Source organism: the organism of the source record quoted next, unplaced genomic scaffold (genome assembly GCF_019419815.1).
Source record: "Pyrus x bretschneideri cultivar Hongxiangsu unplaced genomic scaffold, Pyrus_bretschneideri_v1 Contig63, whole genome shotgun sequence".
Lineage (NCBI taxonomy): Eukaryota > Viridiplantae > Streptophyta > Magnoliopsida > Rosales > Rosaceae > Pyrus > Pyrus x bretschneideri.
Window position 1 is genome coordinate 281,656 of NW_025999802.1, and position 18,408 is coordinate 300,063.

General features: G+C 35.3%; 3 protein-coding genes across 3 annotated transcripts; 1 reads left to right on the plus strand and 2 right to left on the minus strand.

The window, feature by feature from the left end:
• Nucleotides 1-1,016: 1,016 nt before the first annotated feature.
• LOC103956338 lies at nucleotides 1,017-7,333 on the minus strand. The gene is made up of 14 exons (XM_048572811.1): nucleotides 7,236-7,333; nucleotides 7,068-7,122; nucleotides 6,522-6,610; nucleotides 4,532-4,689; nucleotides 3,900-4,173; nucleotides 3,648-3,744; nucleotides 3,418-3,542; nucleotides 2,964-3,045; nucleotides 2,742-2,874; nucleotides 2,457-2,614; nucleotides 2,178-2,260; nucleotides 1,849-2,005; nucleotides 1,490-1,611; nucleotides 1,017-1,390 (listed from the first exon to the last, which is right to left on the minus strand). The coding sequence occupies exons 4-13, from the start codon at nucleotides 4,682-4,684 to the stop codon at nucleotides 1,494-1,496; spliced, it is 1,380 nt and encodes a 459-aa protein (XP_048428768.1). The 5' UTR covers nucleotides 4,685-4,689; nucleotides 6,522-6,610; nucleotides 7,068-7,122; nucleotides 7,236-7,333; the 3' UTR covers nucleotides 1,017-1,390; nucleotides 1,490-1,493.
• A 3,204-nt stretch (nucleotides 7,334-10,537) lies between these two features.
• LOC125472024 (cytochrome P450 86B1-like) lies at nucleotides 10,538-13,125 on the plus strand. The gene is given in 5 exon segments (XM_048573061.1): nucleotides 10,538-10,938; nucleotides 10,940-11,245; nucleotides 11,247-11,799; nucleotides 11,802-12,097; nucleotides 12,505-13,125. Coding segments are annotated over 5 exon segments (1,872 nt in total). The 5' UTR covers nucleotides 10,538-10,626; the 3' UTR covers nucleotides 12,910-13,125.
• Nucleotides 13,126-13,722: 597 nt separating this feature from the next.
• LOC125472025 (uncharacterized protein YpgQ) lies at nucleotides 13,723-16,863 on the minus strand. The gene is made up of 8 exons (XM_048573062.1): nucleotides 16,468-16,863; nucleotides 15,963-15,993; nucleotides 15,685-15,703; nucleotides 15,474-15,571; nucleotides 14,968-15,063; nucleotides 14,652-14,824; nucleotides 14,428-14,519; nucleotides 13,723-13,990 (listed from the first exon to the last, which is right to left on the minus strand). Exons 1-7 carry the CDS (start codon nucleotides 16,813-16,815, stop codon nucleotides 14,433-14,435), a joined length of 852 nt encoding a protein of 283 aa, XP_048429019.1. The 5' UTR covers nucleotides 16,816-16,863; the 3' UTR covers nucleotides 13,723-13,990; nucleotides 14,428-14,432.
• Nucleotides 16,864-18,408: the final 1,545 nt, after the last annotated feature.

Sequence of the window (18,408 nt, forward strand, 5' to 3'; positions counted from 1 at the left end):
ACAAAGCGACACGGGAATATGTCAAATTAACAGGAAGAATTGATGGATGACGACATAAAGATACAATAGTACACGGAGATACGAGGGGATACCACCTTATCCATGCCTCGTAGTATGTGTCCTAACATATATACTTTCCCAGTGCAACGTTAGTACGTCTCTTAGAGATTGATTGCCAGACTTTTCCTCTAAGCTGCAACCACTCCGTTTCTCATCCCATCTCCTTTGTTTTGTTTGTGGACAACTGCAATTAAAGCCTCCAGGCAAGTTGACCCGTCTTTTGGGCTAATGCAAAGGTTTGATACCTCGCAATCGTTAATATCTGTAATTACAACAAGGCAAACTACGTCCGTTGCAGTTAAAAGAAGATTAATAACGGGTTAATGGGTCTAGCTAGCTAGCTTGCTGATTATGATCAATTATAGCAATATATTGTTTGTAAGACAATTATTATTAGCACTCAAAAATACTCATTATTCATTACTCTTTTAGAATAATAACAGCAACATCATCACATATATATTGCAAAGCAAAAATACTACTCTTATCACATTTTTACCACTTTTCTAATAGAGATGAGACCTAAATATATTAACGGATTTTACTTTTATTAAAAAGGTGATACAAATTTAGTATGTAAAAATATAGTAGGAGTAGCGTTACTCGCAAAGTTGTATCATACCTTGGCAACCATCAAGAAGGGTAAGGGTTTCCTTGATAACCTTTCCAGCATTTTCGTTGATATCCAGGACCGTTGGTTGACTTCTGACATTCACTGTGGCCAGCCAGACATGCGTAATATAACTGAATATGAATTAAAAAAATAAAAAATAAAAAATTTGATGAACGTTTAGAAATAAAACTAGTTATTTATACCCGCGCGTTGCTGCGGGTTTTAAAAGCAGAATGAAATGCTATATTAAAGACTTGAAAATGAATTTGTAAGGCAATGACAACATTAATAACAAAGAAAATGGAAAAGTTGGAGAAAAGCTTGAATTGTGAGAAGGTAGGGATAAACACGAAATTTTATGATTAGATCACAGCACTTATAAGTGTTTTTGGATTAGGATGATCATACTTACAAACAAAATATTAGCAGATACTTTCATACAGGGATACAAAAAATATTAGAGCTATATATTCTACTTTAGCTGTTCTTTGTGCTCTAAAAACTAAACCAGCTTCTGTACACAAAAAATTAACAAATGCTGGTATACGGAGGTGCAAAAAATATTGTCCAGTTTTGTGCAGAAAGTGGTATTTGCAAACCACCAAAGATATTAGACAATGTTTAATACAGAGTAGCAAAAGATGCAAAATATATTGTAGCAGAGGAGGAAACGTCTTATAGCAGGACCATTATCAATGTTGTCATTGAGAAACCAACCTGTACAAAGAAAAATAATGCAAGGCATTTAGATAGTGATTAAGTTCACAGTTGAGCAGTTTTGAAGCAAAGAATTTAGCAAAATGAAACCATACTGACCCAGTTAATTTTTGGAGGGACTATCTGTTTTTGCAGAAGCTGGAGGTGGATTTTTTTTCAGCAATTTGATAGGTATTTCATCAAACTCTTTCGGGTCAACTTCTGGAATTTCTTCTGCTTCACTGTTTTAAATGACTATGAGTGATGAGCACATTTTATTGGATAAAACATAGAAAATGTTGTCTAACTATAATTCGTGTCTCTTTACTTAAATTGTGTCTTTAAAAAAAAAAAAAAAAAAGATTCTTGAGAGGTATATATTAAGCAAAGCAAGATAGCTAGAACACATGAATATTTGAACACAATGAAGTAAAATAAAAGTGTCAGATTTTATGATACTATGGAGTTTGAATTTATACCTCTGTTCACTGCCAGTAAAAAGAGCTTTCCTCACAGACTCCCTCTTTCGTTTATGTGATTCTCCGCTTGTTTCAGGTGGTGAGGTCAAAGATAATACATTAGTGGAAGATACTGTGACTGCTCTTGGTAAGATTTGTGGAGTTATTGGTTCTATAGCTGTATCATCAGACACATTGTAAACCAACACGTCAGTTGAGTTAAAACTACTTTTTCTATTTCTGAATCGCAAGTGGAAAATCTTCTTTTGTCCAATCAGTCGCAAAAACTCATTTGGCAGTTGTTGTTAGTCAATCAATCTGATTCATGACCAAATCTTTGTAGGGCATACCAAAGAGTTTTTCACCACCTTTGCCAATTATCAAAGCACTAATTTCATTAGTGTTGTCTTCAAGAATGAAATTAACTTTGTACCTATATTTAAAAATTGAATTCCATGAGTTTTTTTATGGTTTATAACTCATTGTTAACAATCAGAGCAAAGAAGTTTAAAGAACAGAGGTTACAGATTTGAAGTCATTTTTCAGTTGGAAAGAAACAGCTTGGAATTAAAAATCATAGAAAAAGTTAAAAAAAAAACAGGATAACAAACTTGCATATTGAATGTTACCATGGTATTGGAATTTGGTTGGGGTGTTTCTGACAGATGAGTTGTCCGGTCGACGGGTCCTTATGCATTTGTTTGGCACAGCTAGGGCAAGCATTGTACCACCAATCATAACGTGTGTCAAAACGTTTGATAGATGCTTTACATAGGAATGTATCATTCTGTCACATGTTTTATGACACGTGTGTCATAAAAGAACAACAACAAAATTAGTTTCTGTTCAATATGTAAAAATGAAGGTAAATGTTTAAAAAAAAAAAAATAGAAAAGCATAAATCATTTGTGTACCTTATACAAATCAGGATCCAAAAAGGCCAGCTCATCTATTGTTACTCTTCTTGCTGTACGCAGAATTTCAGCTTCATTTGCCTGCCTTGAAGAAGGAGGCAGCATTTTTACAGGGACTTTACAGGTTGAGAACCTGCAAGTTTAAAAAGAAAATAAGAAATTTTGAAAAATTAGCATGTTTAGAGGTTTGAACAGGAAGGACGATTTTAGAAGTGCACTGACATTGATTTATATGAGTTAACCTCCGGGATGTCTGGGTCAATGAAAAAAAGGGAGGAGCCAGTACTATTCAAAACGATGTTCTCTATCGATGGCAAAAAATAATAACAGAATTGTAAAACAAATATTAGCAAATATGATAGATGAGTAAATGTTTTTAATTGGATGATAGATGTTTAAATGTGAGGAAACTATTGTAATGGATGCATATAAAAATGTGATAAAATAATTTGAACATGTAATGCTAGAAACAAAATACAAACTGTAACAAACAGGTTCTAACAGTTTATAAATAAGAAAGAAAGAAAAATAAGACATCAAAATTCTGTCCTAAAGAGTAACAATCAAATACACTAAAATTCCATAATGATAAAATAGTGGAACAGTTTACAGCAAGAAATGTAAGAACATATCCAAATAAAGACAGAAAAGATGGGTATTAGTTAGATGAGCTTACCTAGGTAAATCTTGACTTTTAAACTTGTAAATACAACAATAATCGGCAAAGACAACTTCTGGATCGATAAAGAACAAAAAGCTTCTGCAATATCTGCCCACAATGTAACAGACAATTCTTCTTTTCTGTGCACAAAACAAATGAGAAACAAACTCTAAATTTTCTTCCCAGCCCAACAGAGAAAATAATATTAACAAATTGGAATTGCAACAGTTAAAGAAAAGAACAACCTGATATTCTCAATGTGTATATCACACTTCTGCACTATTCTTTGATTAATCTGTTTTGATTCCAATTGCTGGACCGCAGTTATATGGCCAATCACATCTTACAATTTAAAAAATTAATACAAAAATAATGTCAAAACTCATTTCAGTGAAAAAACAACATAAATGTTTTTAATTGATGGACATGTAGATACACACACACACACACACACACATATATATATATATAGACAAATACACACGTATTGATGTTACCTGTAAGAATATCGTCTCTGTTCAGACGCGGATAGAGCATGTTGAAATCTAGTAGGAAAAACCTATGTCGAGGGATGGGTGGAAAGACGGTAAACAGTTTTTTAAACGATGTTGCACCAGTGAATATAACCTGGGTTTCATGCGGCACCACTTTATACTGTCCTCTGATGTTGATTGTGCGAAAATTCATGATTTCGTAACAACTACCAGCATCAATCTTTGAGGCTACCAGTTCACAATCAATGTCTGACGCAAATGCTTCAACCGCATTGTTCTTCGTAATTGATCACATACCATATTAAGAAAAAAAAAAGAAAAAAAGAAAAAGAATAATAACATAATTAAAAGACTTATGAGCAAGTAAATAGCGAAAAACATTATATTTTGGTACAGAGAGATTGAATGAGCACAGTGGGTAAATAAACTAACTGAAAATATGTCAACTATCACAACCAAGATTTGCAAAACACTTTAGACATGTTAAAAAATCAAACTGTTAAAAAAAAAATTATATATATATATATAAACATAAATATAAATTAACAAACTAACAATGAAATATAAAAAAAAATCTTACTACATAACTATAACTGTTAAAATACTTAATTTGAATTATGAGAATGATGGCTTACCGTTTCATCAACCAAGATACACTGTAGTGTAACGTATTTGCGAACAGTTGCAGAAATGCTAGATTTCCATATCCTACAGACACGAATCTTTATTTTCTCCGCTTTAGTGTAAGGACGCAATTTTGCAATAGGGGTGACCTCAATTGTTTCCATTGAATCTGTTAAAAGAGAGATAAATTTTATAAGATAAGAATCAGTATAACACAAATCTGTAAACAAATATGAAAGGAAGGATTGATTTCTTTCATTCCTAATTAAATAAATGGTTAAAATAATTTTAACATAACTATCACAAAACCGATAACCACTACATAAACTCGAAATTCCAAAAATAAAAAGGACTTAGAAAAGAAATAAGCCAACCAAAAGTAATTAAAGAACTAAATTTGACAAAAAAAAAAATACATTTCATATTAGGATAGTAAAACAAATGACCAGAAATTAACATATGACAAAAAATAACTATTATCAAGCACTTAACACATTATGAAAGCAGTAAAACAATAGTTGGAAAAGCTAACTAAAGAGGAAACCAAATAATCAATTACCAAAAGTACAACAAAATCTGAAGCACTTGTCCCAAAAGGGAAAAACAGGGTTAAGCAGATATAATCAATTACTTTCCCACACTGCAAATGCATAAACCAAAAAGAAAAACACTTACTAAGTTAGTTTTAATAAGTTAAGAAATAAATAAAAAACAACTATGCCTGTCAGGTGGCATAGGTGTAAACTGTTTTTTTTTTTCTTTCATAAATATAACTTTACATTAATGTGAAGCGGAAATAAACAAAAATTTGAAACAATCAGGTATCCATGGTACTCAGCTAAATTTCAAAGCATTGACAACAAATTTAATATTCTATAGCCCCAAATGATCACCAGATATTTAACCAACTAATTACTAAAGCATTTGAGGATCACATGATTGAAAATCTAAATCTCAAGCTTTATATATCGATGTGCACGGAAGAGAACTAACTTGGCAACAAACAATATTAATGCAAATCTATAGATAAAAAAAGAAATCCAAAACGTTTGAACACAATTGTAGAACAAAGCACATTGCATTGTGATCTTGAATTGAACCCCCACTAACAATCTAATACTGTGAACTTATTATTGTTCAAAAATAATATAAGATGTTAAACCTGAATTAACATTATTATCAAATAGGGAACGTTTGATAAAAGCAGCAAAGCAATGATTCAAAGGAGAAGACTCAAAAAGAAACCACATATTACAAAGAACAAACATCACTTACCAAAAGCGGAACAAAACTTCAAATTGTGCAGGCAGTAAACTCTAGAGTCAAGGAGATAATAAGAATTTTCTCACACTACAAATAGAAAAATTAAAAACATAAACACTTAGCAAATCATGTTTAATAAGCTGAAAAGGAGAAAAAAAGACTAATTTTCTTAGATGTCATGGTTAGAAACTACATTTTTAATCCAGAAACCAAACCCATCCATTAGGAATGGAGAGCTAGCCTGGGCTAATTAAAAAGCTTAACAAAAAACAGAACCAAAGAGTTACCCATCAATGCATAAGTAAAGGATTGACATAAAAAATAAAACAGTGAATCATAAAAGCAAAACCGCAAGTCACAATTCTAGAAGAGGAAAACAGAATGCTCACAACTCAAGCAATGGTATCAATATTGTTCTATTAAATTATACGTTATATGATGAGCATTATTTTGATTGAGATATCTCACATGTCAAAAAGTGAAGAAATTCCAACGAAGGTGACAACCACATTATATAAAGAAGAAACCTAGACCTAGTTGAACATGTATAATTTGTGAAAAATCACAGGTTGCATAAGGAAGATTTTGAAATATGCATCTGAAAATAGCTACCATCTAATTATGCTGCTTCACAAACAATGCTACAGATGAACTTATGTTTCTCCCTTATGTTGGATTCGAATGATATAAACTAAGAAAACCCCATATTAAAAATCAATAGCCAAATACTAAACATACCATCTAATTCACCAATTGCATCCTCTGCATGTCTACCGTGATCCAAGTGAACAAAAGCATAACCCAGTGGTCTCCGAGCAACCCACACGCTGCGAAATTAACAATACAAAAAGATTAACAACCATCCTCCATAAAAATAACACCACTTTATGAATATATGGGTAAATTACTACAAACATTACAAAAGGTGTTGTTTTCTTTGCCGATAAACTGCGGGATTCATCAACATCCGTCAAACTCCCACTTCAATTTTACAAAAGCAACACAGAAAAAATAAAAAAAAAACAGAAAACAAAGTTTGACAAAGGGGCACAGGGACAGCAAAGTTGCAACAGATCGAAGAAAAATGTTGAATCAAACCATTGGATAACATCTTCTCACGCACCAAAAAAAACCCACAAACTCAAAACCACAAAAATCCAGTCTAAAACATCGAATCATATACTCAGATGCACAAAAGATAAACTAACAAATTCAAAATGAAATAAAAATAATTAACAATAAGCGAGCACACTATCTTTCGCAGGGTGTAAATAAAAACCTTACATTGATTTCGTATTTTCCGAGCAACCACAGGCAGCAGAATCGCACAAAACACCGACTGAAAGCAACAGCACGAAAATTTGAGGAAACAAAACGGGTGAGAGCGATAGTGAAGCAAAGTTGAAAATGAGAGGAAACAAAACGGAACAAAACAAAACCCAAAGAAAATACCATGCGATGACCAACACGTGGGCCTGACAAAACTGTGTTGCAGCTGTACCAAAAACAAACACAACCACACAAAAAAAAAGTGAAATGCAGTCCAATCCCGTCAAAGACAACCAACAAAAAGCATTGGTGTAATTTTACTATACAAAAAGCTAATAAAAACATCAAAGTACCACGCGATGACCAACACGTGGGCTTGACAAAACTGTGCTGCAACTGTAGCAAAAACAAACACAACCCATTAAAAACAAAACGAAACAAAGTCGAAGCCAAGCATAAGCAGCAGATAGGACCAAATGAGGGCAAAGCTGTAAATTCACTGTTCTAAACAGGGAAAAAAGCCTTAGACTCAGCAGCAATGAAGGGCAATTACGTCAAAACACTGTTATAGAACAGTAACCACCCGGTTTGGGTTTTAGTATATATAAATTTAGTCCCCGTACATAGAATCACTCTATGTATTTGCCTTTTTAGCCCAACATTAACGTGTCCACCGGTTACGAAACCCTAAGGCTTAAAGCCCAGTTCTGTACGTGTCTGTTACCATTCACCATTAATTCATTAGGTTTTCACGTCCAGTTTTTCTTATAACTAGAAAAATTAGTTTCATTTGAATATGTTTATTTTTGTTTTGACAAATATTAAGATAATTACATTAAATTAACTTAAATTATGAAAAATGAGATTCAAACTTGATTGCAAAGCTTGAAGCATATTAATTGCTTCAACTAACTTAGCTAAAGTCGTATGTGCATTTGAAAACACGTGTTAATTTGGGTTAAGTTATTAGTTAAGTAACTCATCATCAAACTGTATACACAAATCTTCGAAATATTTTGCCACGTATATATGTGATGTTGTTACGTATGCAATTATATACGCATGTTGGTCACCATAGTTTTTTGGCCCACGCATTCAATGCGATCCTAATTCCTAAAGTAAGGTCATGAAACTAAATAATTAAAAATTACATAATATAAAAATAAAAGTGTGATATCTATACATCATATTTTATTTTTCACACATTTTTTTAAGCTTCAAGACATACATGTATACACCATATTCTGCTCAAACCAACACGCACAGAGACCGACATTCCCATTCGTTTGCTTTATACGGACAGACCGTATTCTCCAAAGTGAACAGTGATATATTCATGGATTCACGCTAGGTAGCTAGATAGCTCAAGAATAGTGACCACTCCATATATGGAAAAGGAAATTTTGCATATTTCCTAATGTGAATTGTTAGTTAGTTGCACATGCACACGAAAAGAAAGTTTATGAATAATCTTTACTCTTTATATAACTTTATTTGAGGAATATGTTGTGAGAGTAGCTATAAATTTTATTTTAATGTCTGAACCGTCTAATTTTATAATTCTTCATTTAGTTTTTTTCATAAAAAAATTAAACAAATCAGAAAAATAAAGAACACAATATTTCAAAAAACTACCAAAATTACAATCATTTAACTATAAGAAAAACTAAGGAACACCTTTGAAATCGAACCAAAACTAAACCGCTCTGAAAGTATTAAAAAAATATTTAATTAAATACCCATTGATGTTGTGTCCTAATTGATTGATTCTTAGAGTTCATACTAAAAACTCAACCACACCATAATTTGACCACTTTCTCAATCTTTGCCTGCTCAGAGTCAGTGCTCTCAGTCTCATCAGTCTCTTTCTCACACACTGCGAATCGGTGGGTTTCAAGTCTCAACGGGTCTGCAAATCTTTCCACTTCACACAAAAGCTCTGCAAATCAGTCGGCCCCAAGCCCTCAACTCTCATCCCCATATCCCCTTCATACCGCGAATCCAATCCTTTCCCTTCAGTGCCTTTAAACTGTGATTCCCGAATAGAGTTAAGGTTTCATTATAAAACCAAGTAGCAATATGGGAAGTAATTTAACATCTTATAAGCTCATGTAATGTCCCTCCTCCCATTAATGTCAGACCCATTCTCAACAATTATCTCCCTCCACTTCGTTCCAGCTAATATGGTAAGAACTTAAAACTTATATTAGTTAATTTAGTTAATCATTTGTGATTAATCTTAGGGTTAGGATTCATTTGAATCAAAAGGGCACTGGGCTTTTTTATCTTTTGGGTTATAATAAAAAAGAGATTTGATCTAGTTCAGCAGTAGTACGACCATTTTACTGCAAATTATAAAGCATTTTGATGTTGAAATTTATTTCAAATTTGAATTGTAATCTTGTGATTGGTGATAAGTTGAATTTTAGTGACCGTGATGTGTAAAATTCAAAACCCTCTGATGGAAGGTATCGACTTTTACTCTCAAAGGTATCGACTTTCTTAATTTTTAAGAAAAGAATGGCTCTTAATTTCTAAAGAAAATGGAAGCCGCCCAACAGCCCAAGTGGGAAAAAGGCCGAAAAGAAGGAAAGATCCAGGAAATGGGGGAGTTGGAAATACCAAGACCACATCCTGTGTAATATACTAATGTTGTTGAGAGATAGAATTTTCTTCATTTTATATGTAAATGATTTGAAACTGAATAGAAACCGTTTGAAATTACAAAAGCTTTTTATTTTAGTTTCGGTTTCACTTAAAACCGCATTGGAACAAACCGTGCCCACTCTTCGTTTGACGGTACTTGGGAAAGCATCAACATTTTGCTTTAAACTTCAAGAGATATATATACACCATATTCTACTCAAACCAACACACACACAGACCGACATTCCCATTCGTCCGCTTTACACACGGACCATATTCTCCAAAGTGAATAGTAATATTTTCATATATTCACCCTAGGTAGTGGCTAGATAGCTCAGGAATAGTGATCACTCCATATATGGAAAAGGTTCCGACAAAAAAAAAAATATGTGGAAAGGAAATTTTGCATATTTCTAAAGTGAATCGTTAGTTAGTTGCACACACATACGAAAAGAAATTTTATATATAATCTCTCGACTTTTTAATTAACTTTATTTGAGGAATACAATATGAGAGTACTGTAAATTTTATTTTAATGTCTAAATCGTCTAATTTTATAATTCTTCATTCAGTTTTTAATAAAAAAATTAAGCAAATCAGAAAACAAAAGAAATCAATATTTCAAGAAACTACTAAAATGGCAATTATTTAATTGTAGAAAATGCTAAGAAGAACACACTATTTAATTGAAAAAAGTCCTAAATACTACACGGTTTGAATCGTCAAAATGCTTTCCATGGTAGGGCCCGCAAGAATATACAAGTATGAACTCGAATAAGCTTATATAAATGGGTGGGCAGCCACGTCTGTTGCCCAGAATACATTTCAGCTCACCAAATCGAAAGCTCTAGGGTAAAAGACAGAAGTAGAAAACATGCACGCCAAGAAACACACAGATGATGACTCATGACCGCCCCCCATATAACACATGACCTCCACCGTGCCATTCCTCAACCTAATTAAACCAACCCATTCATTTCAATTTCATCATAGTGTGAGTCTGCCAATATTAATAAATCACACTCCCATCACATATAGGCTCTCCTCTCATTCCAACAACATGATCACCACTCCTCCTCCTCCTCCCATCAATAATCTCACCTCCCCCTCCTTCTCCGAGACTTTCGTGGCCGGAAACTTGGTTTCGGCGCAACTCTTTTTCCTTCACCACATCCAAATCTTGGAGCTCTTTCTGGCTCTGTGTATTTTCATAACCATACACTCGTTGAGGCAGAAGAAGGCGCCATGGCCTACCCGTTTGGCCGGTGCTTGGCATGCTACCCTCTCTCTCTTTTGCCGTACTTGGACTCCAAACCAACAACATATATGAGTGGCTTTCCCAAGTTCTTTGCCACCAAAACGGCACGTTTCTATTCCAAGGCCCTTGGTTTAGCAGCCTCTTTAGCGTCATCACTTCAGACCCTCGTAACTTGGAGCACCTTCTCAAGACCAAGTTCTCCAATTTTCCCAAAGGCCCTTATTTCAGAGACACCGTTCGAGATCTTCTCGGGGATGGAATATTCAACGCGGACGACGAGACGTGGCAGGCAACAAAGGAAGACGGCTAGCATCGAGTTCCACTCAGCTAAGTTCCGGCAACTGACCGCAGATTCGTTGTTTGAACTTGTCCATGGTAGGCTTTTGCCCGTTTTAGAGGACTCCATCAAACACTCGACCGCAATCGACCTCCAAGACATTCTTTTGAGGTTGACTTTTGACAATGTTTGCATGATCGCGTTTGGGGTCGACCCTGGTTGCTTGCAGCTGGGGTTACCCAAAATACCATTCGCTCAGGCCTTTGAGGATGCAACGGAAGCAACACTTATGCGCTTCGTGACCCCATCGTGCTTGTGGAAGACCATGAGGTACTTAAACTTGGGCGCTGAGAGGAAGCTAAAGAGGTCCATAAGAGGAGTGGACGAGTTTGCGGAAGACGTCATTCGGACAAGGAAGAAAGAGCTCCCGCTACTAATTTCTGCCACCAATAATTCTAATGCTTCTAATGATAAGGATAAGAAGAATAAGCAGATTAGATCAGACTTGTTAACGGTTTTTATGGGTTTGAAAGACGAGAGGGGGGAGGCGTTTTCGGACAAATTCTTGAGGATATATGCGTCAACTTCATACTTGCAGGGAGAGACACGTCATCGGTGGCACTGAGCTGGTTCTTCTGGCTGCTTCATCACAATCCGGAGGTGGAGCACAAGATTCTTCAAGAAATATGCCGGATTGTGGGCGCAAGAACATCATCTGATCGTGATCGTGATCATGAAATTAAAAGTGACAATGATGAAGCAGTAGTATTCAAGCCAGAAGAGATAAAGAAGATGGAGTATCTTCATGCAGCTCTATCAGAGGCTCTAAGGTTGTACCCTTCAGTTCCATTAGATCACAAGGAGGTAAGTTCAGTTCAGTTAATTACACAACTTGCACCTTAATTTTCTTTTTCGTTTTAAACATTAGTTTACTCAAACAAGTAACCATTTTAAGTGCATGCATGGCATGTTATGGGACTTGTCATGCCTCACACATTCTTCAACTAATCATATAGCTTGTCAATAGTCATGATATAATTGTGAGATAAATACACACACACACACACATATATATATTACTAATTATCTATTTTTTTCCTGAGGTGAATTATAATTAAGTGAATAACTGGTTTTTGTTTTTCGGTCAACAACGATGACACCCTAGAAGGATATAGTCTTAATTTAATGAGATTCTTGTTTACCTAACCGGCTAAATCTGTGACTGTCTATATTATCCCTTGCAAACAATATTGGGTCAACTATATGTGTAGGTAGTTGAAGATGACGTATTTCCAGATGGAACAATATTGAAGAAGGGAACAAAAGTGATATACGCAATGTACAGCATGGGGAGAATGGAGGCGATTTGGGGGAAGGACTGCAGGGAGTACAAGCCCGAGAGATGGCTACGGTCATCGGACGGCCGCTTCATGAGCGAGTCTGCATACAAATTTACGGCTTTCAATGGCGGTCCTCGCCTCTGCTTGGGCAAAGACTTCGCTTATTACCAAATGAAGTTCGTCGCTGCCTCCATCATTTACCGGTACCGTGTGAAGGTGGTCGAAAATCATCCGGTGGAGCCAAAGCTGGCACTGACCATGTACATGAAGCATGGGTTGAAGGTCACTTTCCAAAAGCGTGACCATGCTGAGCGCCACAAATTACTAAATATATGATATATGATATTAATGGGGATTAATATAATATAGATTATAGTGTGTTTGGCGTTTATGTTGTCGTATGTAATAATGATATCGTTCATATATAAATAGTGGCATTGCCATATCCCACATACATGGGAAGATGATTCAAAATCTGTAGAGTGATATCGACTTGTGTAATATTGGATTCTTCCTCGTATATGTATTTGAATAATACATGAATTCTCTCTCTGTTACAAATAAGTTCATCTTTCCCTTTCACTAATTTGTGATTAATCCTAACGAAAGCAAAACCTAAACACCAATTTGCAAATATAACTAACTACTTGAGTCACAAAAATGGTAGCCACTCCGATGCCTGCAGACAAACTTGTAATTCTATAGTAAAATCTTAGGCGCAACTGGTTGGTGATTTATTACCATGTGTCTTTCTCACACATCATAGTGAGACAGATTGCGTGGGCTCTTCCTCTTTGGTATTTATTCAACTCTCAATCCATCCGGTGCAAGTAAAACTTTCGACATTTGACACTTAAACGTGTTGAGCAAGCCCCTTCTGCCTTTCTTCATTCTTGTCAACTCTCAAGGCATTTCAATTACGAAAGCCTAGAGCGCCAAATACAAAAGAAAAAGGCAAAGTTTGGCGAGCAACTCAGGACCTCGACATTCTTGTCACTGAAACCTACCTCGGCAGTACGAGGCACTCAACCTTAAAGTTAACGGGCATAATTTTTACACGATGAAGAAAATTACTACACCTCACCAACTTTACCTACCAAGTTTAGTTTTGTCGCATGATGTAGCCAGTTTTCATTTAGGCACATTGAATTTAAATTCCATCCACAGATCTCATATTCTCATTAAATTGATTACTTATGCTTCAATGCAGGAAAGAGGGTTCTAATTCTAACCAACCTAGTACCTATTCGTACGATACTCATCAAAGCGGTAATTGACTTCCTTGGTATCCACCAACATAGTACAGTCCTATGAGAAAAGACCCATGCTATAAAATATATTTTGTCATACAGTTGGTTTGAATATTATAGCCCGCATCTTCAAGCACGTTCCGCTCCAGGAGCGAAGTTGATAAGTTCTAACATAATCACAAAATTCAGCACTGTTAGAATGATTACGTTCTAGATTCTCTTTTATTTGTTTAGAACACTAGGGCCACGTTTGATAGGAAGGACTGACTTGGATATGACTATTCACTATATTGAATGCATTTTGAAGGAAGAAATGGATGAAAACTTCCATATTTTGTCCAACTTGAAGATTACTTACGAAGAAAAGACATCCCTACTAATCCCAAAAAAAATGATATGATTAAAAGGAACAACTTTTCTTGATGAGTAATCTTCAAACTTCGACAAAATAGGGAAGTTGTCATCCATTTCTCCCTTCAAAATGTCTTTCATATAGTGAATAGTCCTATCCAAGCTGATCCTCTCTAACAAACAAGGCCTAGGAGTGCTATCTAATTTACATCTGACTGTTCTGAGATAAATAAATAAAAATAATAAAAATTACCTCGTTCAAGCTCTCCCATCCCACTCTTCATAGAACTCTACAAGAAACTCCTCCATGAACTTGTGCCTTCTCTCAGCTCTCTTCTGCCCAGCCTGACATCAATGGTCAAACCTCATATCACAAACTGAATGGATGATAATATAGACACATATGTAATGCATGTAAATGAGGAAGATTCCAAGTGAGGAACGTGTAATACCATGTCCATGTTTCAACAAATTTACCTTTGTTTTCATCAAAGCCTTTAGCTTAAGAAGCTTCTCGTGAAAGTGATTCACAGTAGTCTGCTCATCCTTTTTCATGTAATTTTCCTTAGATAAGTCACATCGTGGCAGAATCTTAGGATCATGTAGCACTCTGTTCCTACTTCCACCAAAAGTAAAGCAACGAGCAATTCCTGTGACCAAAAGACTACTTAATATTGTGCAAAAACAGTTACACCCACAGTTGCTCTTGAAGCAGTCATCCCAATTTTAAACTTATATAGAGTAAGTAGGTAGACAAAATCTAATGTTTAGCATTATCAAGCACAGAGATTACCAATAGCACCAATTGCATCAAGACGATCAGCATCTTGAACAACGCCAAATTCTGGAGGAAAATCGTTATTTGTTCCTGCAAGCTCATCTTTGAAACCTGGAAAGTAGAAGTACTTGTATATCAGAGCTCATAGGCACAATAAGGTGCTTGGAATTAAACATTCTGTTATACCACAACAGCTACAAAGGGTTAACAACCACAATAACATCCACAAAGGAGATTGAACAAAAATCAGAATTGCATAAATATTAAGAACACAATGAAACTGACAAAATTATATGGTTCTAAAGTGATATAAACCGTAAATGGAGAAAATACGGATGCATATATTGGGGCATGTGTTGAAACATACAATATTTTCCTATGTAGAAAAGAGACATGGCATATACATTTTGGCAATATGAAATTCTGAATTAGATTACAGGATTAAACTCAAATGATTTTTACATCACGTAAGCAGAACAGGGGAGAAATAACATGACAGAAAGGAGCAGTAACCGGCTCACCCATTCCCTTGATGATCGTTATAATCTTCATTTTCTTAGTCTCCTCTATGCCCTCCTCATTGAGAAAGTTCTCAACAATTTTTTCCTCTGAGGGATCTCTACATTCCAAAAATAACACTGAGGGAAACGATGAATCAATGGAAGAGCCAGACAAAACAACAGAAAAGGAAAAAATAAGTTAAAGGAAACAAAGAATGAGAAACGTACAAACCTCAAGTACTTGTAATCACCTGCAGCGAGCAATCAACAACACGAATGATCAGTAGGCTATACCAGATCAGAGTAAGAAAATAAAAGCAAAGCTGAAAAGATGCAGGAAGAAACATAGAATGAAAGCCACATAGAAGTACTACTGCATGTTACAAGTAGCCAACAAGAAGATAGGTAAAAGAAGACATTTAATAGGAATGGGTGCAGTGTTTCGCACATCCATTTATAAGCAAGCACACAAAGATATGTTATAAAGTTTGGTTGTCAACAATAACTGACCTATATCATGGAGAAGTGCAGCCACTTCTATCTGTCGACCAAGAAAAGTAGAGTACAGATTAACAATAATGTTATTTAAACGGGCAAAACTGATTACATTAACAATGCTGGCACTGTCATTGTATGCGGAACCGACTTGTATCAGAGAGCGTTAGTAATGTGATCAGCTTGGTATGTTTAGAAAGGGCGGTGCTATACACTTTTTACCTCCCACACCACTTGTTAATTTCTATTATTTGATATTCAATTCATTCCATCCGACCGCCGGATTGAGAGAGTTCCGGGGGATAGAAAGTGGTGTGTGGATAGCACCACCCCTAAAGAAATCTTCTTTTGTGAAGAACTCAAATACATAACAAAATAATCATCAGCAGTCCTTCAATTCCAGACATCAACTGTTCAATCTACGAATGTTGGCAATTCAGTACCAAAATCAAGCTTTGGATAAATTAATGCAATTGTTATTTTCCCTTTAAAAGTTACTGGTAGCGAGAGTAGGCGTTACAATTTGCATGGAGTCGGAATTGGAAGAGAGGCCTTCTTCGCGGGCGAGAGAGAGAGCGAGGTCTCGGACCCGCCACACGTGAGCAGCGTCGTGGGACGCGTCGTTCTCCTTCATGGCCTCCTCCACCAGCTTCTCCGCCTTTCTCACCGTCTCTTCCCATCCCAATGACCCCATCGTCTGCAACTGCCTGCTTTTCTTCTCTCTCGCCGCCGCCGCCGTGGCTGGGTGAACGGTTGTTGGAGGTGAAATTTGTAGACAGACAGGGTCTGAATAATGGAGTGAAGACGGAAGGATGAAGTGATAAATTATCTCAGAGGTAAAGTGAGGTGCAAAGATAGTACACCTCATCTAAATAATGGCAACAAGTCAACGGTCAACATAATACAGCACAACTGACTGACATGACATCTCCTTCATCTCATAGAGCATTGAACTCGAGTTAGGGTTCGTAGTTCGTACCAAATCCTGTCTGAGTGTAGGCTGTGCCGAGGCCGAAACGGATCTGTGGATCTCAACCCACGGCCCACTTTTTTTTTCTATTTATTTTATCAAATTTTTATATCTATTTGCTAAACGAAAAACCAAAAAAAGGCTTCTAGGTGGTTAAGATTCAATTCTTCCATTTTTCACCATCACTTGTAGTTAAATATACAGAAACGAAACAAAACCCAAGAAAATGCAATAATTGTAATTTATTTTAATTTAATTTAGTTCATTTATATGAGTGACTAAACAGTTTTTAAATTGATTTAATTCTTCTATACATAATTATGATATTTGTATGATAAAATGACGAGTAATGCTCAGTAGAGTAAATTTGTAAATAATTTGATGTGTGACTAATGGGAAATAAGCATGTTAACCAACACTTAACTAATAATTTAATTATCAACAACCACGTTTTATGGTTTACAAATATGATTTAAATATATGTTATTTCTAAAAATACCTTAAATTGACGTCATGTATGTCAACATTAAAGAAAATGAGTAATACTATATCTTTTAAAGTTTTCATTATATGTAAAATGTGAACGTGTCAAACATGAAAGGTGTGAAATGTAATTAAGTCCCTTAATTTAATTACTTATTTGGTAAGATATTCGAAACTTAATTCGTCAACTCAAAACTAGTACTTACTATTTCACAGTTGGGTTTTTAGTTACAAACAGATATGTTTGTCTTATTTTTCCTTTTGTCCTTTGAGGCTTGGACATCTACTTCAAATCAAGCAAGACGTGCATGGCATGCAACCACACGTATTAAAAGTTTAAGATTTAAAATGCCCCAGCAGATCTTTAGAGATTACTTGTTAATAAATATTTTTTCTTTAATTTATCTGGAAAACGTTTTTATTAATGAAAGTAGCTGGAAAATTCAGTGTCACATCATTGAACAAATCCTATCTTTGCTTAAAATATATGAATCATACATTAGTTTATCACAAGAAAAAAATATTGGAATTTTCTTTGGGATATAATGGAGGGTTTCGAATTCTAACTTTCCTTCTCTCATCTTTCTTACCCACCCTCACCACTAGGTTAATCTCAATGACTTGCTAAAACTATAAATTTGAGTTTGGATACATGGAGGGTTCGAACTCTTACTTTCCTTATCTCATTTATCTTCTTACCCACCCTCACTGACACACCCCAACCCGAAATGTTCATTAGGACTCTAAATTAAGCTGTGTTGGCTGACATCTGGGAGGTGACGAAACCATAAAGTGTGATGATTTGGTGAAAACTATACAGGTTTTAAGGTGAGGGGTTAATTCCTTGGTAATTGAAATTTGGTTTGAAAAGTTTTGTTTCACTCACTCACATTTTCTATTTTTGCACCTCTCCAAGTTTTAACAGTAGAGTGTCCGTATCGACGAGGATTCTTGGCACTTTTCAGTTCAGGTGTCTTCTTATGATGGTATAATCATTACCTTACCTTA